A 21,579-nucleotide genomic window follows, 5' to 3' on the forward strand; every position below is an offset into this window, starting at 1 on the left:
GGATGATAGAAATAGAGGCTTGGAGAGCACTTTACAGCATGTTGTGTTAATTTGATGTGAGTCACTTCATGTACCTGTACATGACAGGAATCAGATTGTGTAAAGATGGCGGATGCTTTCGAAATAAAATTGAACTCGAAGGAAGTGTGTTTTGTGGACTGCCACGCGCATATATCAGCGAAAGAATTTAGTGAGGTAATCTAAATACTTTTGTCGGATATGCTTTCGGTACTAAAAGGGATGCTTTTTCTCCACGTGCAATATCAAAGTGGATTATACTTCGTCCACCGTAGACATACAATTAAATGTTTGGATAGCTGACAGATTTTCTCACAGCATCATTCTTGATTATCCGTAAAAATCTTGAATAAAGAAGACATAGGCGAAAATTATAGATTGCCCTTTGGACTATGGTTTTGATTTACAATTGTGTGGGGCTGTGCCAGGAAATCTTTCCCCAGAGTCACCACTCATTGACTTAAAGATATTGGACGCTCGATTAGATTTAATCAGTGGCTTTGACGGCACATGAAGGCTAAACGAATCGTTCGTGTGAAGCTTTGGTAACGCTAACTTGTATGTCACGCTGTTCAGATTGTGCACGTTGTAAAGAGTGGGCAGTGAGTTGATTTTTGAAAAGCTGTGTCCGAAAAATTGTTGTTGTTGTTTATTTTTTATATCGAAGGATGTAGATGTGGTCATTGACGAAGCAAAACAGGTATGCCATCAGCGTAGAGCATAACCCTTCAAGTCTTTTTGAAAAAAATTTGTACGTACCAAATGACTATTATTCTTGCTTGGCAACCACCTTGTCGATTATTTTCCAGTATGTTTATGAAGTAAAGTTTACTGGTAGTTGTAAAGACACTATGAAATAAATTTACCTTTGAATTTATATCTATTAATTATTGTAATAGACCAAGTTGAGTCCAATTTGGTTTGGAGTCATATGAGTGATTAACAAAATCCAACCACTGCAAAGTGGGAGTCCAATTTGTTGATCACAAATATGACTACAGATAGAGTTAGATTACACAAACTCCTGTTACCAATCAATCAAAACTATGACAAAATCTGAGAAAGAAACTAGACATCATTTATATGTTTTCATAAAAAAAAAATGACGGGCAACTCAACAAAATGTGCACCGACAGTGCATGCAGATGATGGGTGCACTGTCCACTTTCACAGACATAATATGTCGACTGTCCTATTAAACTGTCTAATTACAAACATGATGCATACACTGTCTTATTAGTGCTCAAATTGGGCTGGTGATAACCAATTACATTTGAAAATTTGTTATAGTTTTGATTAATAATGTTATTGGCATTATCATGGTCATGGTGATAGTTACTTTTTTTCTAGTTTTTTTTCATAATGCAAGAGACCTCTATTCTGTAAAGATGATAGTCAAAAATGTTTTTAAAAAGTGATTTTCTTCTAATAGCGGAGTTCGCAGAGCGTAGCCCCATAATTATACAAAATAGTAGTAACCTATCAAGCTGAAAAAATTTGGATGTACAACCATACAAGGTGCTACTTTTAACATGCATGGTCAACTGTACCATGGGTACGCCAATGCCACGGCTTTGTCCAGTAGTCCAGTGGTCAGTGTACTGGGCTCCGAGTTGGACAACCCAGGTTCTAGTCCCGGCTGGGGCAAGGTGTTGTGCCCTTGAGACATGCAGGAAAAAAAAAATGCGAGCTCCACTTTTAGGCTTGGCTAAATCTATACATTATGAAACATTTGGAGAGGTTCTACTATTGTGCCCTGTCCTCAGACTAACTCATGCCCATTTTGCAAATATCCACCTCTGCTTTTAATCCTCTTTATGTACCACATACATTTACTTACTGGAAATGCTTTGTATTTTTGTACCATTTTACTGTTTTCAAATGGTAGTTAGGTTTTGTTTTAGTCAGTTAATAGCTGTGTTTTGTTTTAGGCTGGAGTAAGAGCTGTAGTTGGTGTAACAGAGTTTAAAACAGAATTCACCGGAATGCTCAAACTTCATGAGAGGTGTGTAAAAAATGTACTGTGTGCTATGAATTGTGAATGGATATTAACCATTGAGTTTACAGGAATTTCTATTTAAAATAGAAAGTAATACTTTCAAAGGCTATCATCCAGTCCAACAGTGACCATATTGATTCTGCTAATTTAAAGTGACTGTTAGAATATCCCCTTTTCATATTGCGATACCAGCTTATGGCTGATGGGGTTACCCTGCCTAAATAAAGATGACTTGACTTGACTTGAAATCTTTTTGAGCTGGCTCCAATATCACATCTATCAATATCACCTCTGAATCACGCATTAAGGTCATGAGAGTGAAGGAAGTAATCACCAACTAAAGAAGCGCTTGACTGTTAACCTTAAACTCCCATGAGTGACCAAGACAGAATTTCTCCTTACAATATCAATACAATATCGAGCAGATAAGTGATAAGAATAAAGAAAAATATCAGTTTGGTGATTGTTAATTGATCCAAAGTCTCTGAACTAACATTGTAAGAATTGTAGGGTGTGCAGTTAGGAGAATTATTAATGAGATCTTGGGATTAAAAGGGTGAAACAAATTCTCCTTTAGCACCCTAGGAAGTGCATAAAGAACAGTATGGAGATTATGAATACTGATGTTAGGGTGTTAAGGGGTTAAGTAACATAAAATTTTTTAATATTATGGAGCAGTGATGTTTTACTGTGGAATGAAGTTGTTAATAAATGAAAGTTGTACAATTCTGGAATCTTTAAATTTCAGATATCCAGACTTTATAGCACCATGTCTTGGTGTACACCCAGTACAGAGTCTCTGCCCAGATCGCAGTGCCACCTTAGAAGTATGTTTGGAAACATCAGTGTTATTTTATAGGTACTCAAGTACGTAATTAGAACTTTGATCTCGGCCTTATTATCTGTTCTTTTGGCAGGATCTTGATGGTGTTGAGGAATTTATCAGAGAAAATCATGAAAAGCTTGTTGCAATTGGAGAGGTTAGAAAGAATTGTGTTCTGCAGTAAGTGTTGTAGTGACTCATATTAAATTGTATTCTTAGTTTGAAAGTAATTCTCTTTTGATTTGGGCAAGAGAAAGATTAGCAGAGGAAAAGTATATGGTAGCAAGAGAATGTATAATGATACATGTAGCTCCACATCTGAATCTGAAATGGCTCAGGCCAGTAAAATTGTTTTTCTTTTTTTTCATATAGCTATAAACTAGGTATATTTAAACATACTGTTTGAAATGTGACAAGGGTTTATAGCAGAGGGTCACTCTACAAAACTTTGGGAAGTTTAAAGGGAACCAAGGAAATTCTTGTTGTGGACTGTACCTTCATGCATTTTACTCACATTCTTAATATTATTAGAAAAAATCAACATCTGAGAGAAATTTCTGAGAATTATGCTTAGACAGAATTACTTTCTTGTGAGTTCATATTCAAATTTCAGAGGTTTTATGATCTTGCCTTGACATCACGAAATTAAGTTATTTTGCTTAGTCTAATAATCATTATTGTCTATCATTATTATCTATGAAGGTTGGCCTGGATTTTACTCCACGCTTTATAAGCAAAGAGGAGGATAAAGATATTCAGAGAGAAGTGTTCAGTCGACAGGTAGTTAGCAGATATCTTCATTATCCCTTATTGCCAACATTCCATTCAAAACTGGATGAAATCTGGGAATAATAATACTCTTTGGTATGATTTGCTTCAAATGGTAACTCTGATTATGGTCAATTGGTAGTACTGGTATTTATCTTTTCTTTTGCAGATAAAGCTTGCTCTGGAACTCAATCTTCCTTTGTATGTGGGTGCAACTGTTATAATTATTCTCCTCTGTAGCTGCTACACATTTCCTTTTTAACTTGTCACAAAAACTTTGAATTAGATCAAGGCAACAACTTTTACCTAATAAGTTTGAATATTCTCAGTGCCTTTTTGCTGGATAATGTATTGATATTTTAGGGAGAAGTTACATGTTGATCACTTCTGAGAGCTAAATGGTTGAGCTTTTTTATAGAGGAGGTTTCCTTGTCCAATCCAGTTTACTTTCAGGCAGTCTATGCATTTAAATAATTTAATCAAAAGTAGTGATGAGTACAATCAAGCATACCTTGTTGTAGGAAAATGTTACGTGCATTTTGTTTTGGAGAGATTTATTTTCCAGCCGGTGGTCACAGTGAGATTGGCAAGTTTGAGGCACTCACTAGTCTTCTGTGCTACAACCCTTAAAGAATTATTGCATGGTATTGATAATGGTAATGGGCAGAGTGGATTGATATTTGATCTTTGATCATACAAGTGATTTACAAAAGCATAGGATTCAAAATTGGTGGTAGGATTTGTTAATTACATGCACAAGTACAGAGAGAATTCAATAACACATTGTAAGGAATCATTTTTTTTTGTTATTGTTTGCAGAAATGTGCATTCACGCTCAGCAGGAAGACATGTGATTGAAATGCTGCAGCAACATGGTACTTTATTTTCCTTTTAGAACTTAATGCTCTCACTCCCAAGATCACAATATCTATTCTCCTTAAAGTATGTTGTACATCTATTATAGTATCAGCTCTGAGAATGTGAAGTAAGATCATGCAATTTCCTTTGCTGATATCTAACTTTCTTCCCATCACCATTCTGATTTACATTGTATCGATATTGTTTGGAATGATCACCAAGTGGTCACTCAGGGAGTCAAATGGTTTAAATTATAGTGTGAGATTTCTCTCATCTCTTAATTAGGAAGTTATATTTTGTAATCAAAACTAGTATATCAGTTTTTAACCAAAACATTCTTACACACAGAATGCTTTCAACCTTTTGGATCCTATCAATATACTTGCCACATGTGAAGTTCAGTTTGAACTTGCTTGCTGATGAATTCTTAGTAATTGACAGAGTATCCACATGTGAAATCAGAACCAGTTGAGGTTCAAATTCTCATGCAAAACTTAGTTTTTTTGTCCCATAGGCTCATGACAAATTTTTAAACTCTTCCCATGTTCTAGTAAGAATAATTTTTAAGGTAAAATTAAATTAAGGTACTTCTTTAAGTTCTGCCAACAAGTTTGAATCTAGTTGGCCTGTCAGATGTGAGAGTGAATTCCAAAAAATATTTTGTAACATCTTGGAGTGTGATGTTTGCTTTATTGTCTCTTCACTAGGGGCTAGAAATGTCCTGCTTCATGCTTTTGATGGAAAACCTTCCAATGCCCTGAAGGGAGTTCAACAAGGCTACTACTTTTCAATTCCACCATCTATTGTTCGCTCTCCTCAGGTAAGATCAAAGCTTCAAGCTCAACTGTCGTCAAAGTTGTCATTTGCAAACTCAATTATAATGTCATTTGTAGTTGCCAAGAAAGACAAAGGAAAAAGAAACTTTTTGCATTGTAACATGCTGCTGACCTCACCACTTGTGTATAGAATAACCAAAATTACAGGCAATGGGTTTTGGGGTTCAACATCATAAAGCTTTACCCTTTATACCCTAACATCAGTATGCATATTCTCCATACTGTTCTCTGTATATTTCCTAAGGTGCTGACAAGGAGAATTAGTTTAATGATCAAGAGCTGCTTAAGTTGGTGATCATGTCCTTTATTATAATTGTGACATTAATGTGTGATTCAGCACTGATATTGTAAGGAGAAGTAAGATGCTGGTCACTCTTAAGGGTCAAAGGGTTCAAGAGCCTCTGCATTTGGTGATCATTTCCTTTATTCTCATTACCTTAATGTCTGATTCAAAGGTGATATTGTAAGGAGAAATTAAATGTTAGTCACTCTTGGGGGTCAAAAGGTTAATGCATGAGGAAGCAAGGAGAAAGAGCCATGAGGGAACATTGATAGTGTAGATGCGTTTTTGAAAGTCATGATGATTTTAAACCTATACACTGAGTAATGAAATCATAACAGATTGCTGTGTGACTGCCAAGTGCAGGTGGCTAGATGAGGATCTTTGTTGCAATTTTGTTTGTGTTTGTGTTTGTAGAAAGAGAAGCTTGTGAAAAATGTTCCACTCTCAAATCTTCTCCTGGAAACTGATTCCCCAGCCTTGGCAGCTGAAAAGCAGGTATTGAGATCATAAAACATGCACAAAATAATTTGTCTTTTTTAGACAAGGAATACTGGAATTTACTAATGCAATGTTTACAGTACAATACTCAGTCTACTAACAACACTTCTGTTCATATGGTACTTATGTGTCCATCAATTCAAAGCTTCAATTTCCCCCCCCCCCCCCAAAGGCAACCCCCTGGCAATTGAACTCTTGAAGAATGGTTTGTTCAAATTAACCCCCCACTGGGGGGGGGGGGGAATTATGCTGCCAAGATTTCCCACCCAATTTTTTTTTTTGTGTAAAATGCAAAATCAGCAACCTTGACTCTCTACTTAGTGACCAAACTGTAAAAGGTACATCTTGTAGACCTTTTCTTCTGGGTCATTCGCTTGTGAAAGTGAACTACAGTCAAACCTCTCTTTGCAACCACCTCTCATAAGGGAACACCTTTTTCAAAATTCCAGAAGTTTGCAAGTCAAATCACTATAAGTGGAACTTCTTGTAAGCAACCACCTCTTGTAAGTGACTCCCTCTCATAAGCTTTTGTTGATTAGTTTATGTTCAAGGGAATTCTTTATGATGTACCTTGATTATTTCTTAGACAAGAAACGAACCCAAGAATATCAGAATATCCTGTGAAGCAATTGCTCAAATTAAAGGCATTCCGGTTCAGACAGTTTATGAAGAAACAACCAAGAATGCTTTGAAGTTGTTCCCCAAATTGCAGAGATTTATAAGAAAGTGACATTAAGACTACAAAGTGGATATATTAATGGATTGGATAATTCTATACAGCTAATCTTAAGTGTACATAACAAGGGAAATAAAACAACTGTTTTACAAGTATAATACTCACTCTGTTTAGATTGTTTGTCCTCTTGGCATCATTTCAAAGTACATTTTGTTCATGTTGTGATGGGGTGTAGTGTGGTGGGTTACTTTGGTGGGAGATGATTTCCTTTCTACAATGACAACATTCTGGAAATGTTCTGGTTACCCTCCTTCCCTAACTTACATTTGAAAGTTCAAGTTTCTAATAGTCTCAACCTCTGTAATAAGCCCCCTGATCTTAAAAAAGCCTCTCCCATAGGCACCTCCACTATGTTAAGCCCCCTCTCCTATGAGCCCCTATCAATTAAGCTCTTTGTTAAGACACCTGAATAAGCCTCCCCTTCCCTGGCCAGGAGCTTTTTTGCTGGAGCATTACAATTTTTTTTAAATGTGTTTGCCCCAAGCAATTATGACATCCATTTAAAATGTATTGAGTGGGGGAATCACTAATCAGTGAGTTCGCTTCAGACAAATGACTCCCACTTAAAAATGTAGAGAGTTGGTGATCACTGAATCTCTTTCACACTTCTCTGATGTTTTGGGTTTTCACACAATATTCTCTCTCTATTAGAGGCGTATGTCACAATACAAGTTAAGATAATGGGTGCGAAGGATAATAGGTGATCATCAAAACATTTATCCTTTGATTATGTGACGACCTTTCCCCTTGATAAAATCTTTGACGCCATGTAATGTGACATATTTTCCTGTAGATAGTTTACTGCACAGCTCCTCCTTAGTTGTAATTTTTGTTCAATTTTCTTTTTCTCTCAGTAATGTCAGTGATAAGATTATGATGCAAGTAACCTCTGAGGGAATAGTTTAAAATTAAGGACAAAAGTGTCATGCCTTTTGAAAAATCAGGTGGTTTTCCTTTCTATTAAGTTTCTATTAATTTCCCTTAACCTACCCCCCCCCCCCCCCACCTCCTTCCTCTCTCTCTCTCTCTCTCTCTCTCTCTCTCCCCACCCCCACTTTCCCAGGCTTTCCTGTTCATTTTGACCTCTCAAGGGGCTTGGTGAAGAGTTCTTTCTCGACGCCTCTTTGAAAATGCACCGATGCCTGCATAGATGTGGTATTACACGTGTTTTTATTGCAACATTGTGCCTGAAAAGCAGCGAAATTTTTGGAGAGATGGGCTTTTTTTCTAAATAGCATATAGAAGGATTTCTGGAGTCGGCTCAACTTGCATAGTCTGTTCGGGATGACGCGTGATTCGGGTCGAAAAAAACAGGATCGTCGAAGAAGTAGCATCAAACTTCCTAAAGGCGCTTACACTTTGGATAAACGGCTTGTTCCACGAGTGAAAGAGGTAAATACAGGAAGTGAATAGCGAGTAACTTAAGGAAAATTTTGTCTCTATGCGAAGGAAGACTTTGATTTTGATTAAAACAAGAAGTGTAATTTTTCATTGTGTGTTTGTTCCTCAAATCAAAGTATCTGAACCAGTTTAGAAAAGGACACCAACCAGACATCGAAGAACTGGTGAACCATTTACAGACGAGATATAAGTAAGTGTTATTTTTGTTTTGCTTTATATTCGGGGTTTTAGGCTCTTTTAGGTGCTCAGATTTTTAGATTGTAGCCCAACCTTAGTTATTGGAACCTGAAAAATTAAACCTGATTATCTTATAATTTTCAATCTTGATGGTTTTGTCGATCGTCTCTTTCTGACAAGTAGATTTATTTTTAAAGTAAATTCTGAGCCAGAGTCAAGCCCAGATCCAAGTCAGTTGGCTGACTTACAGTTATTTAACTTTCCAAATAGGAACTAATTTGCATGGTGGTTAGGATTTGTTAGCTGCAATTTGCTTTGGGTTAGCATTTATTGACTGAAGTATGGCATTTAATTTGAGGTTGGCTTCGCACTATATGCTGGTTTTTAGATATATGTGGTCTAAAAATTATCAGATTAAGAAAGAAGTAGATCCTTGGCTCAGTCCCTATCCAAAATGTTTGACTGGGATTAAAAAAAACCATTTGTCTGCAATTTACATACCATGAATTGATGACTCTCCGAATTTCTTGACAAGGACTTGACAATGACTTGGGCTTGGACTTAACTTAACCAATTTACTCAATCTTCTCTATTAATCTATTTTTTCAAGGGTTTAATTTATATTTTATAAGGGTCTGTTTTGATGACAATCAATACTTTTCAGTTACATCTCAGGTGCATATGTGTGCCAAACCTAGTCAACAAAAAACTCCATCCTTTCATTTTGTATAAGCCAACATCTCCTGTTTGTTTTCCCACTAAGCTGTCTGGAAAGGTTGTGATCTATGACAGCATTTTTTTGGATTTTTTTTATAATGACTAATCAATGTAATTTAGAGGAAGAGCATTATCCTCCATCTTTGAAGAATCATATTATATTTCTTAAAGTTTAAAAACATAGCCCTTTTATAATTTTTTTTTTTGTTTTGCAGTGAATATTCAAGAAGAAAAAGAAGAGCTTTTAAGCAATCTGTGGAGAAAGGTAAAATCGTATTTCCTTAAAATTGCTTTAAATTATCTTGAATTTTTTCTAAATTATTACTTTGTACTTTGGATTATTTTCAGTTTGTGACGCAATTGCTAAGGAGCAAGAGGAAGATGAACACCTTCAGCACTTGGAAGAAAGGTTTCTTCAAAAGAGAAAAAACTCACCTGACCTCAGGTACAATTCATTGCCATAAATTTTGTTTATCAGTTATTTGTCTTGGGGAAAAAAAATTGGTGTGTTTGAGTGATATTGATTTTATCTTTTCAGGAATATGATAGATGATGATGATGATGACGAAGAACAGGGAAGTATTAATGACAGTCCAGATGGATCCAGTGATAGTGAGTTCTCCTTAGGAGATGAACCACTTATGGAGGTGCATGTGAGTAGTTAAATTGTTATCATTGTTAAGAGTAAATAACAGTCGAGGTAACTGATGGTGAATAGTGTTTATCAATGATTTGTTTCGTGGAATTTGTAAATATTACTTAATGCAAAATATTTTATTCAGTGTCACGAATGCAAATTCTCTTACTTTGTTGTGTAGGCTTATATTCTATTACATTTATTTTACAACTTTGTTAAAATAAATTTCATTCAAACTGCAGATGAAAGTTAATACAGTAAATGGTTTAATGAAAATTAAGCAAAGAAATTACCCTAACTTGCATTTTCAGGCTTTTCAACTGTAATTACCTGATTCTATAACATTCTTAGGCAAGACACTTCACTGTAAGAGAGTCTTCTTATTAGCCAGCAAAATAAATGATTGTGAGCAAACTTTCAAAGAAACTGAAAAGATCAGGGAGGTGGGGTGATTTTCTGCAATGAAATAGTCAAGGGAAAGGAGCGATGCCTGTGGTCTCTCAATTCTATGGAAAATATTACCTCTGGTGGTACGGGCTGTACAACTTGTATGCAGACATGAGTATTGAGCAGTATTTTGAAAATGTCCTCTACAGGATACAAACATGATGAATCAATCCATGCAATCAATGTACAAAGCCACAAGTTCAGGTCAAAACTCTGAGGATGAAGGAGAGCATGATCAGATAACAGACCTTTCCAAAGCAAATGAAATAATGCAAGGTAAACTCTGTACATGCCACCACTAGATAACAAACTTTACAGCAGGTTTCAAGTCAAATTAGTTGGGTAGTGTTTATATTCTAGGTTTAAAATGGAATTTAGGTTAGATGGATGATGATTATGAGGATTTATTTCAATAATAATAATAATAATGATAATTATAATATTTATCCAGGTATTCTACCCCCCCCCCCCCATGCAGTTTGTTTTTAATGTCACTGTCCAAATTATTACAGTTACTAGAAGCTTGAAAAGTAAAAGTTTGTTTACCTCAATAGGTGTGTCGCAAGGAAAATGTAGATCTTCTTGAACAATGGAAAGCAAAAATTAAATTACTTTAAAATTGTTTTGACCTAAATTAACTTTAAACAACAATTGTTACACAAACTTACCTTTTAAACAAGCTCATCTATTGAACTCAGTTCCCGACTTGTAGTGAAGGTTTATCACTAAACAAATAATTTTGCCACAGAGCTATTGACAAATTGCCATGTCAGACCCCCACCCCCCCCCCCCATTTGCTATCAACTGATGTTTCAATTTTTATCTTAGATACAGTTGTTCCAGGTAGTAAAAGTATGCATGGACATGAAGAAAAGTCAAGCAATGAAATAAGCACCTCAGCAGATATCAACCAAACCATGATGAAAGATATTGATCTCTTATCTGTAAGTAAATTATTTTCATTGTTTGTTTAGACCAGAAGGACACTGTGAGGTAAATTTTCACAGGCAAACACCTTTCCTCTCTTCCTTTGTCTGATATAGTCATGACTTTACTGCAGCCATTTATCAGTCTTGAGTTGTTTCACCCTCTCACTCTCTAGATCTCATTAACAATTCTCCTTACTGTCTGAAATACAATTCTTATGATGTTAATTTGGAGAACTTGGGTTTGGATCAACTTATAATCTAGTTTTATTCTTATCACTTGTCTACTTGATATTGTATTCACATTATAAGGAGAAATTCGGTCTTTATCACTCATGGGAGTTAAATGGTTAACATGGTATTTTGAATAAGACAAATATAGCTGAATATCAGTTATCTAGAAGCACTAGTTGTAGCTCTCACTATAGGCAGACAGAGTTGACAAGTGCTCTGAAATTGTGTTTAGAATAAAATGACAGATGTAAATGGGAAGAGGAAAAGAAGCCCCCTTAAAGATGAGAAGGAAATAGGGACAACACCCAAGAAAAGCAGGAGAAGTTTACAGAGGAATGGTAAAGAAAAACCTGCGAAAGATCCTGGTTAGAGCAAAATTGATTTTTCTGGTATATGATTGAATGTTCTGCATACTTAAACTTGAGTCAATTTAATGAAAAATTAAAGAATAATTTAAGACTTCTTCCAGTTTCAAGATCACGACGTTGTGATTCAAAGGGAAAGCTTGACTTAAATGCTGCAAGGAAACCCTTCTTTGTTGTGTTAACACCACAAATCATATTTTGATAATTTTTTTTCCCCAAGAATTTGAGCTCACCCAATCATCAGTAAAATTCTCAGACATTGGGGGTTGTGATGACACTGTGGATCAAGTTTGTAAACTGCTGGTTCACATGAAGCATCCTGAAGTGTTCCGCACACTTGGAGTGACCCCGCCCAGAGGGTTCCTTCTTCATGGTCCTCCAGGATGTGGCAAGACATTACTAGCCCATGCTATTGCAGGGGTATGTTCATTTTTTTTTTTAACTTTATGGCCAGTTTGGGTGTAGTGGTATTAATTCTGGCAGCAGAGATCCATGAAAACAATAATCAATAACTTACAAGTTCCATCATGCTACAGTTTAATATTGGCAATTCCAAAAAAAAAAATCAGGTTTGGAAAGGCATGTTTTGGTTCTAATGTTTCTTCACTGTACAATGCTTTTACATATGTTTGGCAATAAAAAGCCATAGCAGTCTCTTAACCCTTTAACTCTTAGAGGTGATTAACATGTAACTTCTCCCTTTAATATCCATTCAGGTAATGAGAATACTCAAACTTATCAGGTAGAGGTTGTTCTCTTGATCTAACACCAAATTCTTGCAACTAATTTAAAAGGGAATATGTAGCAGCTAGAGGGGAGAATTAACAATCAGATCTTGGGAGTTAAATGGTTAGGCACTAGTATGGCTTAAAAGTGGTGAAAGAAGAATTACATATTAAAGTTCTACAATTTTAAATTGCAGCACATTGGTGCCATCACTTTCACTAATGAAAATTTATCATACAAAAACTTCTACCTGCAGGAGTTGGAAATGCCTTTCATCAAACTGGCTGCCACAGAAATTGTGTCAGGAGTGTCAGGAGAATCAGAAGAGAAAGTCAGAGAGTTATTTTCACGAGCTGTGGTATGACAGGATTATGTTGAGCATGTAGTTCAGTTCTTTCTTATATGTTAAGAGAGAGATCCATTGTCAATGCTCCAGCTCAGTATATTGATTGAGGATGAAGAGTTGAAGAGTCCAACTTCAGTTGAGAGTGTGTGAAAAAGAATGTTTTTTCTCCTGTCCTAAATTCGTTGTTTCCAGGATTTTCAACCATGCAGCTACTTAAGGTGCATAGAGTTTGTTTGCACCAACAGAAGGTAGTTGATGCATCCTTTCAAAGAAGCTAGCAGAAATTTTGTGAAGCATTGTATTGTTGAGGAAAGGAGCTCTTGCAGCCTCCTCATAGCTTCTGTAACAGCTCTCTTGTATGAAGTGCATGAATAGGATGAATGTAAATTGTAGCCTAAATTTGTTATTTTTTTCATAGGCCCATTCTCCATGTGTGTTATTCCTGGATGAAATAGACTCTATCACACCCAAAAGAGAAACAGCTTCCAAAGACATGGAACGAAGAATTGTGTCACAGCTTTTGACTTGCATGGATGGTTAGCATAGTTAATTAATGATATTGATAAATCAATGCCATTTATCAATGAAAGCTCACATGTGTTAGCAAGCAGTGAAATGGTTTAGATCTTTCGTCTCTAACTGTTGACTGTTGCTGTTGATCTTTTTAAGCTGAACTGTGGAGGGATAACATTCAGTTTTCTTTGATTTCCAGACTTGAACAGCAACTCAGATGTTCAAGTCATGGTTATAGGAGCAACCAACAGGCCGGATTCGCTTGATCCTGCACTGCGTCGTGCTGGTCGGTTTGACAGGGAAATCTCTATGGGCATACCTGATGAAAATGCAAGAGAAAGGTTTGTTACTTGATGCACTCTTTTCACTATCAGAATTTACTGTTTTACATGCAGTTATCAGTTGATTTCAAAATAGCTCACTTCCATTACATCCATTTTGTGAGTCTTTTGTTTTTGATTAAATCCTGGCTTACTCTCCACAGTCAGTTGGAAATTGCTCTAAATTTTTTTAACTTGACTTGACATGCTACCTTTTCCTGCCAATCTCAAGTTACTTTCCCAAGTTAGTGGTATTCTCATTTTCTTGTTCCGTAGGATTTTGAGAGTTCTTTGCCAGAAGTTGAGGCTAGAGGAAAATTTTTGTTTTTCTGTGCTGGCTCGTCTTACTCCAGGATTTGTTGGTGCAGATCTTATGTCACTTGCAAGAGAAGCAGCCTTGATAGCAGTTAACAGGCATGATAACACATTAATGTAGCAATGCTTGTACAATAATGTTATAATTTTGTAGCAATGTTCTTATGATACATAATAGTAATAGGACCGAGTGGAGTGATTGACAAAATCGGACCACCGTGAAGCGGGAGTCCAATTTTTTAATCACGAGTATGATTACAGACCGAATTGGACGACGAGAAGTTCTGTTGCCAATTAATCAAAACTGGGACAAAATTTGAGAAAGAAACTAGACATCGGTTGTACGTTTTCATTAAAAAAAATCAACAGCTAACTCGGCTAAATGCGAGACAACAGCGCACACACATGACGCGTTCTGTCCACTTACACAGGCATGACGTATTAATTGTCCCTATAATTGTCCTATCACTCTGTCCAATTACAAGCATAACGCGTTCACTGTCCTATTAGAGCTCAAATCGGGCTGGTGATAACCAATCACTTTCGAGATTTTTTTTTATAGTTTTGCTAAAGCAGGAAAATGTAGGTTAGCTTTTTCCTTTACAGCCTAACATCAGTATGCGTATTCTCCATACTGTTCTCTACAAATTTTCCTGTGGTGCTGAAAAGGAGAATTCATTTGATTAACAATGCTTCAAACGTATACCGTGAGTGGCTCCTTTTCATCTTCCTGAGTAGTTTATGGCATCTTAGTTAGGAATCCTCTCGGTCCCTCCTTCCAGTCTAGATTGTTGTGTGAACTGAAAAAAATGGAAAAAATTGACAGATTTCATTTAACTTTTACGACAAATTGAACCAGCAAAAATACGTTGCCTGTAGTCTACCCTGAACTTGAGTCCTTTGGTGCTTTCAGGATATTTCAAGAACTTGAAAGGAACGCTGAAAACAAGCGTGAAAAAAATGAGACAGTGGCGACCACTGAACAACAGAAAGAGTCTGACGGGTTACAGGATACAAGGGAATCCTCTGATACTGTTTCTAGGTCATTCAGTGGTAAGTTAAATACTTTAGGAACCTTAAGCAGGCAACACGGCAACACAGAGGAAAATTTCGTTGAAAACCTGTGAAAAGATTCACCTAAAAGATGCCCTGTAAATCTCTAAATGGTTCTGATCTCAAAGATAACGACAGACCAGCAGGTTTCAATACCGAGTGTCGTCAGTAATCTGGAATTACGTTGGTTTTGCTACATGATTGGTTTAGAAAAATCACGCCACCCTCTCAACCAATCAAACTCAAAACAAAAACCAACCGCGTTTGGTCGCTTGCAATTTCCCACCCATTTTTACTTTGAATTCTCATTGGCTTGTTGTGATATTTTCCTCAGTTGTGATTGGCCATTGTGATTACTTTGGTTTTTATGACACTCATCCGGTAGGCGCTCAAATTGATTGCATTTGGATTTTCTTCTTGTTGCAGTGACTGAATGGCTAAAAGAGCAATCACCGCTGACAGAGAATGAGCTAGAGAAGCTTTGTATTAACATGGATGATTTCAAGGTACTAGATATGTTTTCCCGCGCTTCAAGCAGTTCCCTTTTTTTTCTCTTTGAGTTTTCATTGGCAAATGATAGTGTTAACTTTTGTTCTGATTGATCGCTGAAATTTCGTTGGTTTTGGTTTTTCCACATTCGTTGAAAACCAAAACCAACGTTTCTCAAACATATTCCGTACTTGAATGACTGTAGATATACGTGAACTGCCGTTTGAGAAATGATTATGAGAGCGATCTTCGCAGTAATGAACACTACTTAAGCGGTAGTGAAAATAAGGCCTGAAAAAAATTAGGCCTGTACGAGATTTGAACCCATGACCCCTGCGTTACCGATGCATTGCTCTACCTACTGAGCTAACAAGCCAACTGGGAGCTGGTCATTATATTAGTTCGTAATAAACCCGTGAAGTGATGAATAAATGACTGTTGATATATGAAAATCATGTATTCCTTATTTGATAGACAGCCTTGTCTCAAGTCCAGCCTTCAGCAAAGAGAGAAGGATTTGCCACCATACCTGGTGTGACATGGGAAGATGTTGGAGCACTCAAAGATGTCAGAGAGGAGCTTACTATGGCTATTCTGGTAAACACATCTTCCACTTACCTTTAAGCCGATTCTCGTCGAAGCCTGAATTTATTCTTTCTGAAATTTCTTAACCCTTTGCCCCTACGAATGACCACAATGTAATTTCTCCTTACAATATCACGCCCGAGTCTCACATAAAAGTCGCGAGATTAAAGGAAGTGATCACCCGCTAAAGAACCTCTTGATTTTGAAACAAATTCTCCCTGTCAGCCTCTTAGGAAATGTAAATAGGGCAGAATGGAGAATATACATACTGATGTTAGGGTGTAAAGGATTAAACTTCCACTAACCTGTGAGGATAATTTCTTCGCTTATAAAATCATCGTTTAAAATATAATTTATTTCAGGTAATTGTGACAGCTGGCCTTGTGGTATCAATAAAAGAATTTTAAGTCAACTGACTGAAAACCCAAGCGTTTTCGGTTTAGTTTTCTTGGTTACAATATATAATTTTATTGACTTCCCATTCTGTCAGGCTCCAGTGAAATATCCAGGAGAATTCCAAGAGCTCGGTCTCACTCAACCCCCGGGGATTCTACTGGCTGGACCACCAGGCTGTGGAAAAACTCTTCTAGCAAAGGTACACAAAACGAAGGGCTTATAATTAGCCCGGAGTAATTCAAGTAAAAGAGCCAGGCAGTGTCATTTCTTTGTATTACTCTTTGGCTTCTCAATTTGATATTTCTTCGTCCATCTGCTTTCTCAGCTTGTTTGTCTGCCACTATTTCTCTCTCTTCGTCCGTTTCGGAAAACGGTCAGAATGACCGACAGATTCACAGACACAGACGTACAAACAGACATAGACGTACAAACAGACATAAACAGATAGACGGATAGACGGACACAAATAGACAAACAGATGAGACAGTAGGACACACAAGCATATAGACCGACAGGCTTAGATAGACAGGCAGACAGACAGATACAGATAGATATAGACAGACAGACTGACATCAGTTTTCAGCTGAGTGATTGTAACAAAAAAACAAATCACCAATTGTGCGAAATGATTTTAAATTGGTGTCTAAATATGTAATCTTTTGATTTGCCATCCTTAACGGTCCGTATTTTCCTTGTCGTTCAGGCGATAGCAAATGAGTCCGGCATCAATTTTATCTCCGTCAAAGGACCAGAACTTCTTAACATGGTATGTTGAGACTATTGGGTGACAAATAGATCGAATTTTGTTCGATGGCATTTGTAAAGCCCACGCGACGTTTCATTGTTGTGTCGGGTACCGATCAATGCCCACAGAAAACAGTCATTTACTCTTACACAGAGATACCGACAGGATAAATTGTTGGTTCACAGAAGAATGACAATATTCTCTTCAGTACTTTCGTATTTTTAGTGATGTTTGCTGATTACTGTTTATAAATATTTATGACTCAGCTAAGGTTTTTTTTAATAGTTAATAATAATAGTAATAATAATAATAATAATAATAATAATACTTATATAGCGCCAATATCAATATTGCTATTTTCAGCGTTTAATAGTTCCATGGAAAGTTTCAGTTCACAACGAGTAATGATATATATTTTATTTGATATACGGATTAAAAATCAAACAATGTAGTAATCCTCGCTAGCGGACTGTAATTTCAGACATTGCACAAAAAAACCTTGAAAAAAATTTAGGCTTTGACGGGATTCGAACTCAGGCGTCCCAGATGATAGTTGGGCGCTACCACCAACTGAGCTTCAAAGCTACATGTTGGGAGCGGGGCACATTTTAGAGGGTTCGTCTTTCTAGCGGAGAAATCAGATCAAAATTTTTAATTAAATAAATGTCATTTGAGCCGCAATTTTAGCAATTGCACCTCACTTAGGAGGATTATTGCTTTAATAGAGTTTAAATTTTGTTTACATGTCGCCCATGAAATTCGGTGATACTTTTGTCAGTTTTGAACTGGTCATTCTTAACAATGGAATTTCCCAAAGTGACTTCAATTTATTGTTTATTTGTTTGTTTCGTACATTATCTTAGTATGTAGGTGAAAGTGAGCGAGCAGTTAGACAAGTGTTCCAAAGAGCTAGGAATTCTTCGCCGTGTGTAATCTTCTTCGATGAACTGGATGCACTCTGCCCCAGGAGATCCGACAGTGCAGAGGTAACGTAATAATCTGGAGCTCAATGCAAAAGACAAAAATCAAATCAAAGGTAAAGGAAACGTCAGCTTACGAGCCAGAAGTCTTATCTTACCATATCATGGTTTCCCTAGCATTACGAGTATTTATTTTTTCGTCTTAGAATTTGGGACACAACCAGCAGGAGTGAAAAGGCGACTTTACAACTCTGTGCACTTTCTCTCTTTTTTATATCACATTTTTACAGATTCAAATGTGACATTTATATGTTAACTGTCCCAACATCTTCCAACATCCAAAAATGTTGCTACAAAAATTTGACCAGTTTCAAACTTGATCCGACATCATGCAACAAGTTGCTACAGGGTGGCCAAACGTGTGCAACACGTTGCTACAGGGTGGCCAAACGTGTGCAACACGTTGCGCGCAAACGGGGCGAAGCTCTCGACCCAGCTTCTTGCCGCTCTTTTAGCTACGCGCGCCGTTGTCAACTGACGTTTCCGTCCTCTTGCTTAATCACCCTAATGTTGGATGATGTTGCGTTGAAAATGTTGCGTGCGTTTGGCCGGGCATTAACATTTTCTCGTTACGGTTTCTAGTCTAGTGTAAACGTACGAGTCGTCAATCAGCTGCTGACTGAGATGGATGGTCTGGAGGCCAGGAAACAAGTATTCATCATGGGAGCTACAAACCGACCAGGTGAAACAAGTCTGTTAGTTGCTTAACCCTTTAACCCCTAGATGTGACTAGCATCTAATTTCTCCTTACAATATCACCCTTGAATCAAACATTAAGGTCATGAGAATAACGGAAATGATCACCAAATGAAGAAGCTCTTGATTATTAAACAAATTCTCTTTGTCAGCACCTTGGGAAATTTATAGTGATTAGTATGGAGAATATGAGTACTGATGTTAGGGGGTAGCGGGTCAATGAACTTTGGAAACCTTGAAATGTGGCAATGTTCAATGGAGTGTCGGAGGCACTCCAGGGTTACAGTAGTCGAGCTTTTTCGACGCTCTGCGATTGGTAACTGAAGAAAACTTGTGTGCCCCTTTTCTGCCAAGTGAAGCCTATTTCGGTTTAATCGTTTGCGTTTTGTCGCTCTTTTCGCCGGTCATGTGAATTCGCTTCGAGTTCTTGTTGTTTCCTTTCCTTTGGTTCTTGGTTCTTATTGATCGTTGTTGTCACTGCGGTTTTAGTTTTTCGAACCCCAATCGAGAAGCACTTTAAAAGGAACTGACACCTGTTTAGTAATATTCTAATCTTCTGTTCAATTTTTGATAGATATCATCGACCCGGCTGTGCTGAGACCGGGACGACTTGATAAAGTTCTGTATGTTGGTCTTCCGGACACAGACGACAGAGAAGACATCCTCAGAACACTCACCAAGGTAGGTGCATTCCCATTACACATCTCAGTATGAAACCAAATTGACCCAAGCAAGTTCTCTCGAAGTAAAACTTTTGTTTGTTATTGACTTCAGGAAGAAAAATTGTCAACGACACTTTTCGAGAAAAATTTGACAAGTGTTTTACTTCGCTCTGGGATGAGAAAAATTCCGCCATTTTAGTTTGGTGTTCTTATGGTCTCAAGCGTGAGTCCGCGAAAGTTCCTGCAATGCGCATCTGTTTTTCAGCTCTATTTCTGGGATTTGTTTCAGAAATTCGCGCCACTCTCTCTTGACCAATCATATTCAAAACTGAAATTAATCGCGACTTAGTTACTCTCGTTTATTTCTCATAGTGTTTTGATTGCTTGTTGTGATTACTTTGAGTTTGGTTTTATAATGAGTTTTATGTTTCCCTCACTGACCTCTTTAGAATGGGAAGAAACCATTGCTTCTGCCTGATGTTAGTGTCCGAGATCTTGCACAGGATGAAAGATGCGAAGGCCTTTCGTAAGTATAGTAAAACCACGTGTCTTGCAGTGCTAATAATGACGGCATGCACGCACGCTAACAGCGCCGGTTTCCAAGTACGAATTGAAATGGACGCCGGTGAAACGTTAGGAGTACTCAGTTATAGAAGTGGGGTAACGCGCCATGGATCAATGGTTCGTCTGGGGAAGCATATGAAGTATTACGTGCCAAGGACTCGTGTGTCCTCTCTCTCGCGCGTTTTACCTGAGTTCTCGTTAAGTGCGTGCCACGTTGGTTAAGTTTCCAAACCGTTTCGCTTATGGCATCAATCTTTTCACTCTCTGCAGTGATTAACTTCAGTTCTTGCGAACTGGAACAGAATTCATTGTATTCAGTCTTGCAAAAAAAAGTCTCAATAATCCTATACTGACAATTCTCTCTTCCAGGGGAGCTGATTTAGCGGCATTGGTGCGCGAAGCTTGTATGGTAGCTCTACGAGAACGAATCCACGTGCACTCCACTGGTCACGAGTCCATTGAGAATCAACCTCCCCCGGAACAAAGCCCCTTAGGGGTGGGTAAGAGGCATTTTTTGGCGGCCTTTCAGAAAGTGAAGCCGTCAGTGAGCAAGAAGGTAAGGAGAGATACTTTACAAGATTACTTCGGAAAACCTTGCCATCCCAGTTGGTGTTCCCACGAAATGAGTATCATCGTAAAGAAAGATTTTTTTCAAATAAATCGTGAGGTCAAAACCATACTGGTCGGTAGTAATGTCGTGAATCAAGTGTGAAAAAAGATCTCTTTTCTCAGCGACGGGTCAAAATCAGTTAAAGGCGTGGAGCCTTCGGCTAGATATGCGAAAAATGTATCATTGATTTTAAGAGTGCTCTCTTTTGCATAAGAATTCTAGATATACCTTCTCCTGTGCTTGTCGCTTTTGATGACGTATTGTCTTGCATTTGCATTTCTCCCTACAATATCTTCCCTGAATCATACATTAAGGTCAAGAGAATTAAGGAAATGATCACCAACGAAAGAAGCTTTTGATTGGTAAACAAATTCTCCTTGTCAGCACCTTAGGAAATGTATAAAGAACAGTATGGAGAATATGCATACTGATGTTAGGGTGTAAAGGGCTAACCTTGATTTTGATTTCTTCTAAATAGGATCAAGCTTTGTACGGAAAAATGAGGACATTGCCAACGACCGGACAACTGGTCTGAAAGCGCCAATAAGGGGAGACAGGGAAATATTCTGAGAAATCTGACATCCTTTGATTTAATATAATACACAATTGAATTTGAAAAGTGACTCAAGAAAAATAAAGATTACTCGAGAACTTCTTAGTTCTCAAGTTGTATTTATACTTGCAAGTTTCCGCCTAAATGTTTTACCCTTATAAGCTTTAGAGAAACAATTCCTTACTTTTTTCCTTTCTAAAAGTCGCCTCGTCGAAAAACTGATCTGCCTTTTTTTATCAATAAAGTTTTTTGCAAAAATATTTGATTTATCTTAAACCAGTGCAATTGAAAAGGTCTGCATGC

At 37.3% G+C, this 21,579-nt stretch overlaps 2 protein-coding genes across 2 annotated transcripts; both read left to right on the top strand.

The window, feature by feature from the left end:
- Positions 1 to 9: 9 nt before the first annotated feature.
- Positions 10 to 6,917, top strand: LOC113681498 (deoxyribonuclease TATDN3). The gene is made up of 11 exons (XM_027198594.2): positions 10 to 195; positions 686 to 718; positions 1,950 to 2,023; positions 2,766 to 2,844; positions 2,935 to 2,997; positions 3,543 to 3,620; positions 3,778 to 3,809; positions 4,428 to 4,483; positions 5,174 to 5,286; positions 6,000 to 6,080; positions 6,670 to 6,917. Exons 1-11 carry the CDS (start codon positions 106 to 108, stop codon positions 6,811 to 6,813), a joined length of 843 nt encoding a protein of 280 aa, XP_027054395.1. The 5' UTR covers positions 10 to 105; the 3' UTR covers positions 6,814 to 6,917.
- Positions 6,918 to 7,916: 999 nt separating this feature from the next.
- LOC113681492 (nuclear valosin-containing protein-like) lies at positions 7,917 to 21,408 on the top strand. Its single transcript, XM_089212663.1, has 24 exons — positions 7,917 to 8,211; positions 8,337 to 8,410; positions 9,330 to 9,379; positions 9,463 to 9,559; positions 9,653 to 9,767; positions 10,348 to 10,474; positions 11,027 to 11,142; positions 11,591 to 11,723; positions 11,944 to 12,143; positions 12,706 to 12,807; positions 13,214 to 13,331; positions 13,508 to 13,649; positions 13,905 to 14,042; positions 14,857 to 14,996; positions 15,423 to 15,502; positions 15,960 to 16,082; positions 16,561 to 16,665; positions 17,170 to 17,232; positions 18,075 to 18,197; positions 18,774 to 18,873; positions 19,462 to 19,568; positions 19,999 to 20,075; positions 20,483 to 20,669; positions 21,202 to 21,408. Exons 1-24 carry the CDS (start codon positions 8,104 to 8,106, stop codon positions 21,256 to 21,258), a joined length of 2,682 nt encoding a protein of 893 aa, XP_089068789.1. The 5' UTR covers positions 7,917 to 8,103; the 3' UTR covers positions 21,259 to 21,408.
- Positions 21,409 to 21,579: the final 171 nt, after the last annotated feature.

Source organism: Pocillopora damicornis, chromosome 7, assembly GCF_964200805.1.
Source record: "Pocillopora damicornis chromosome 7, jaPocDami1.2, whole genome shotgun sequence".
Taxonomy (NCBI): Eukaryota; Metazoa; Cnidaria; class Anthozoa; order Scleractinia; family Pocilloporidae; genus Pocillopora; species Pocillopora damicornis.

What these genes read in the sequence shown, in the direction of transcription:
- LOC113681498 (XM_027198594.2), top strand. Translation starts at nt 106, where the DNA reads ATGGCGGATGCTTTCGAAATAAAATTGAACTCGAAGGAAGTGTGTTTT. An exon ending in AGCTTGTTGCAATTGGAGAG is followed by an intron (nt 2,998 to 3,542) that starts GTTAGAAAGAAT and finishes TTATCTATGAAG; the next exon opens with GTTGGCCTGGATTTTACTCC. An exon ending in CCTTGGCAGCTGAAAAGCAG is followed by an intron (nt 6,081 to 6,669) that starts GTATTGAGATCA and finishes ATTATTTCTTAG; the next exon opens with ACAAGAAACGAACCCAAGAA.
- LOC113681492 (XM_089212663.1), top strand. Translation starts at nt 8,104, where the DNA reads ATGACGCGTGATTCGGGTCGAAAAAAACAGGATCGTCGAAGAAGTAGC. An exon ending in AACCACTTATGGAGGTGCAT is followed by an intron (nt 9,768 to 10,347) that starts GTGAGTAGTTAA and finishes TGTCCTCTACAG; the next exon opens with GATACAAACATGATGAATCA. An exon ending in TCCTCAGAACACTCACCAAG is followed by an intron (nt 19,569 to 19,998) that starts GTAGGTGCATTC and finishes TGACCTCTTTAG; the next exon opens with AATGGGAAGAAACCATTGCT.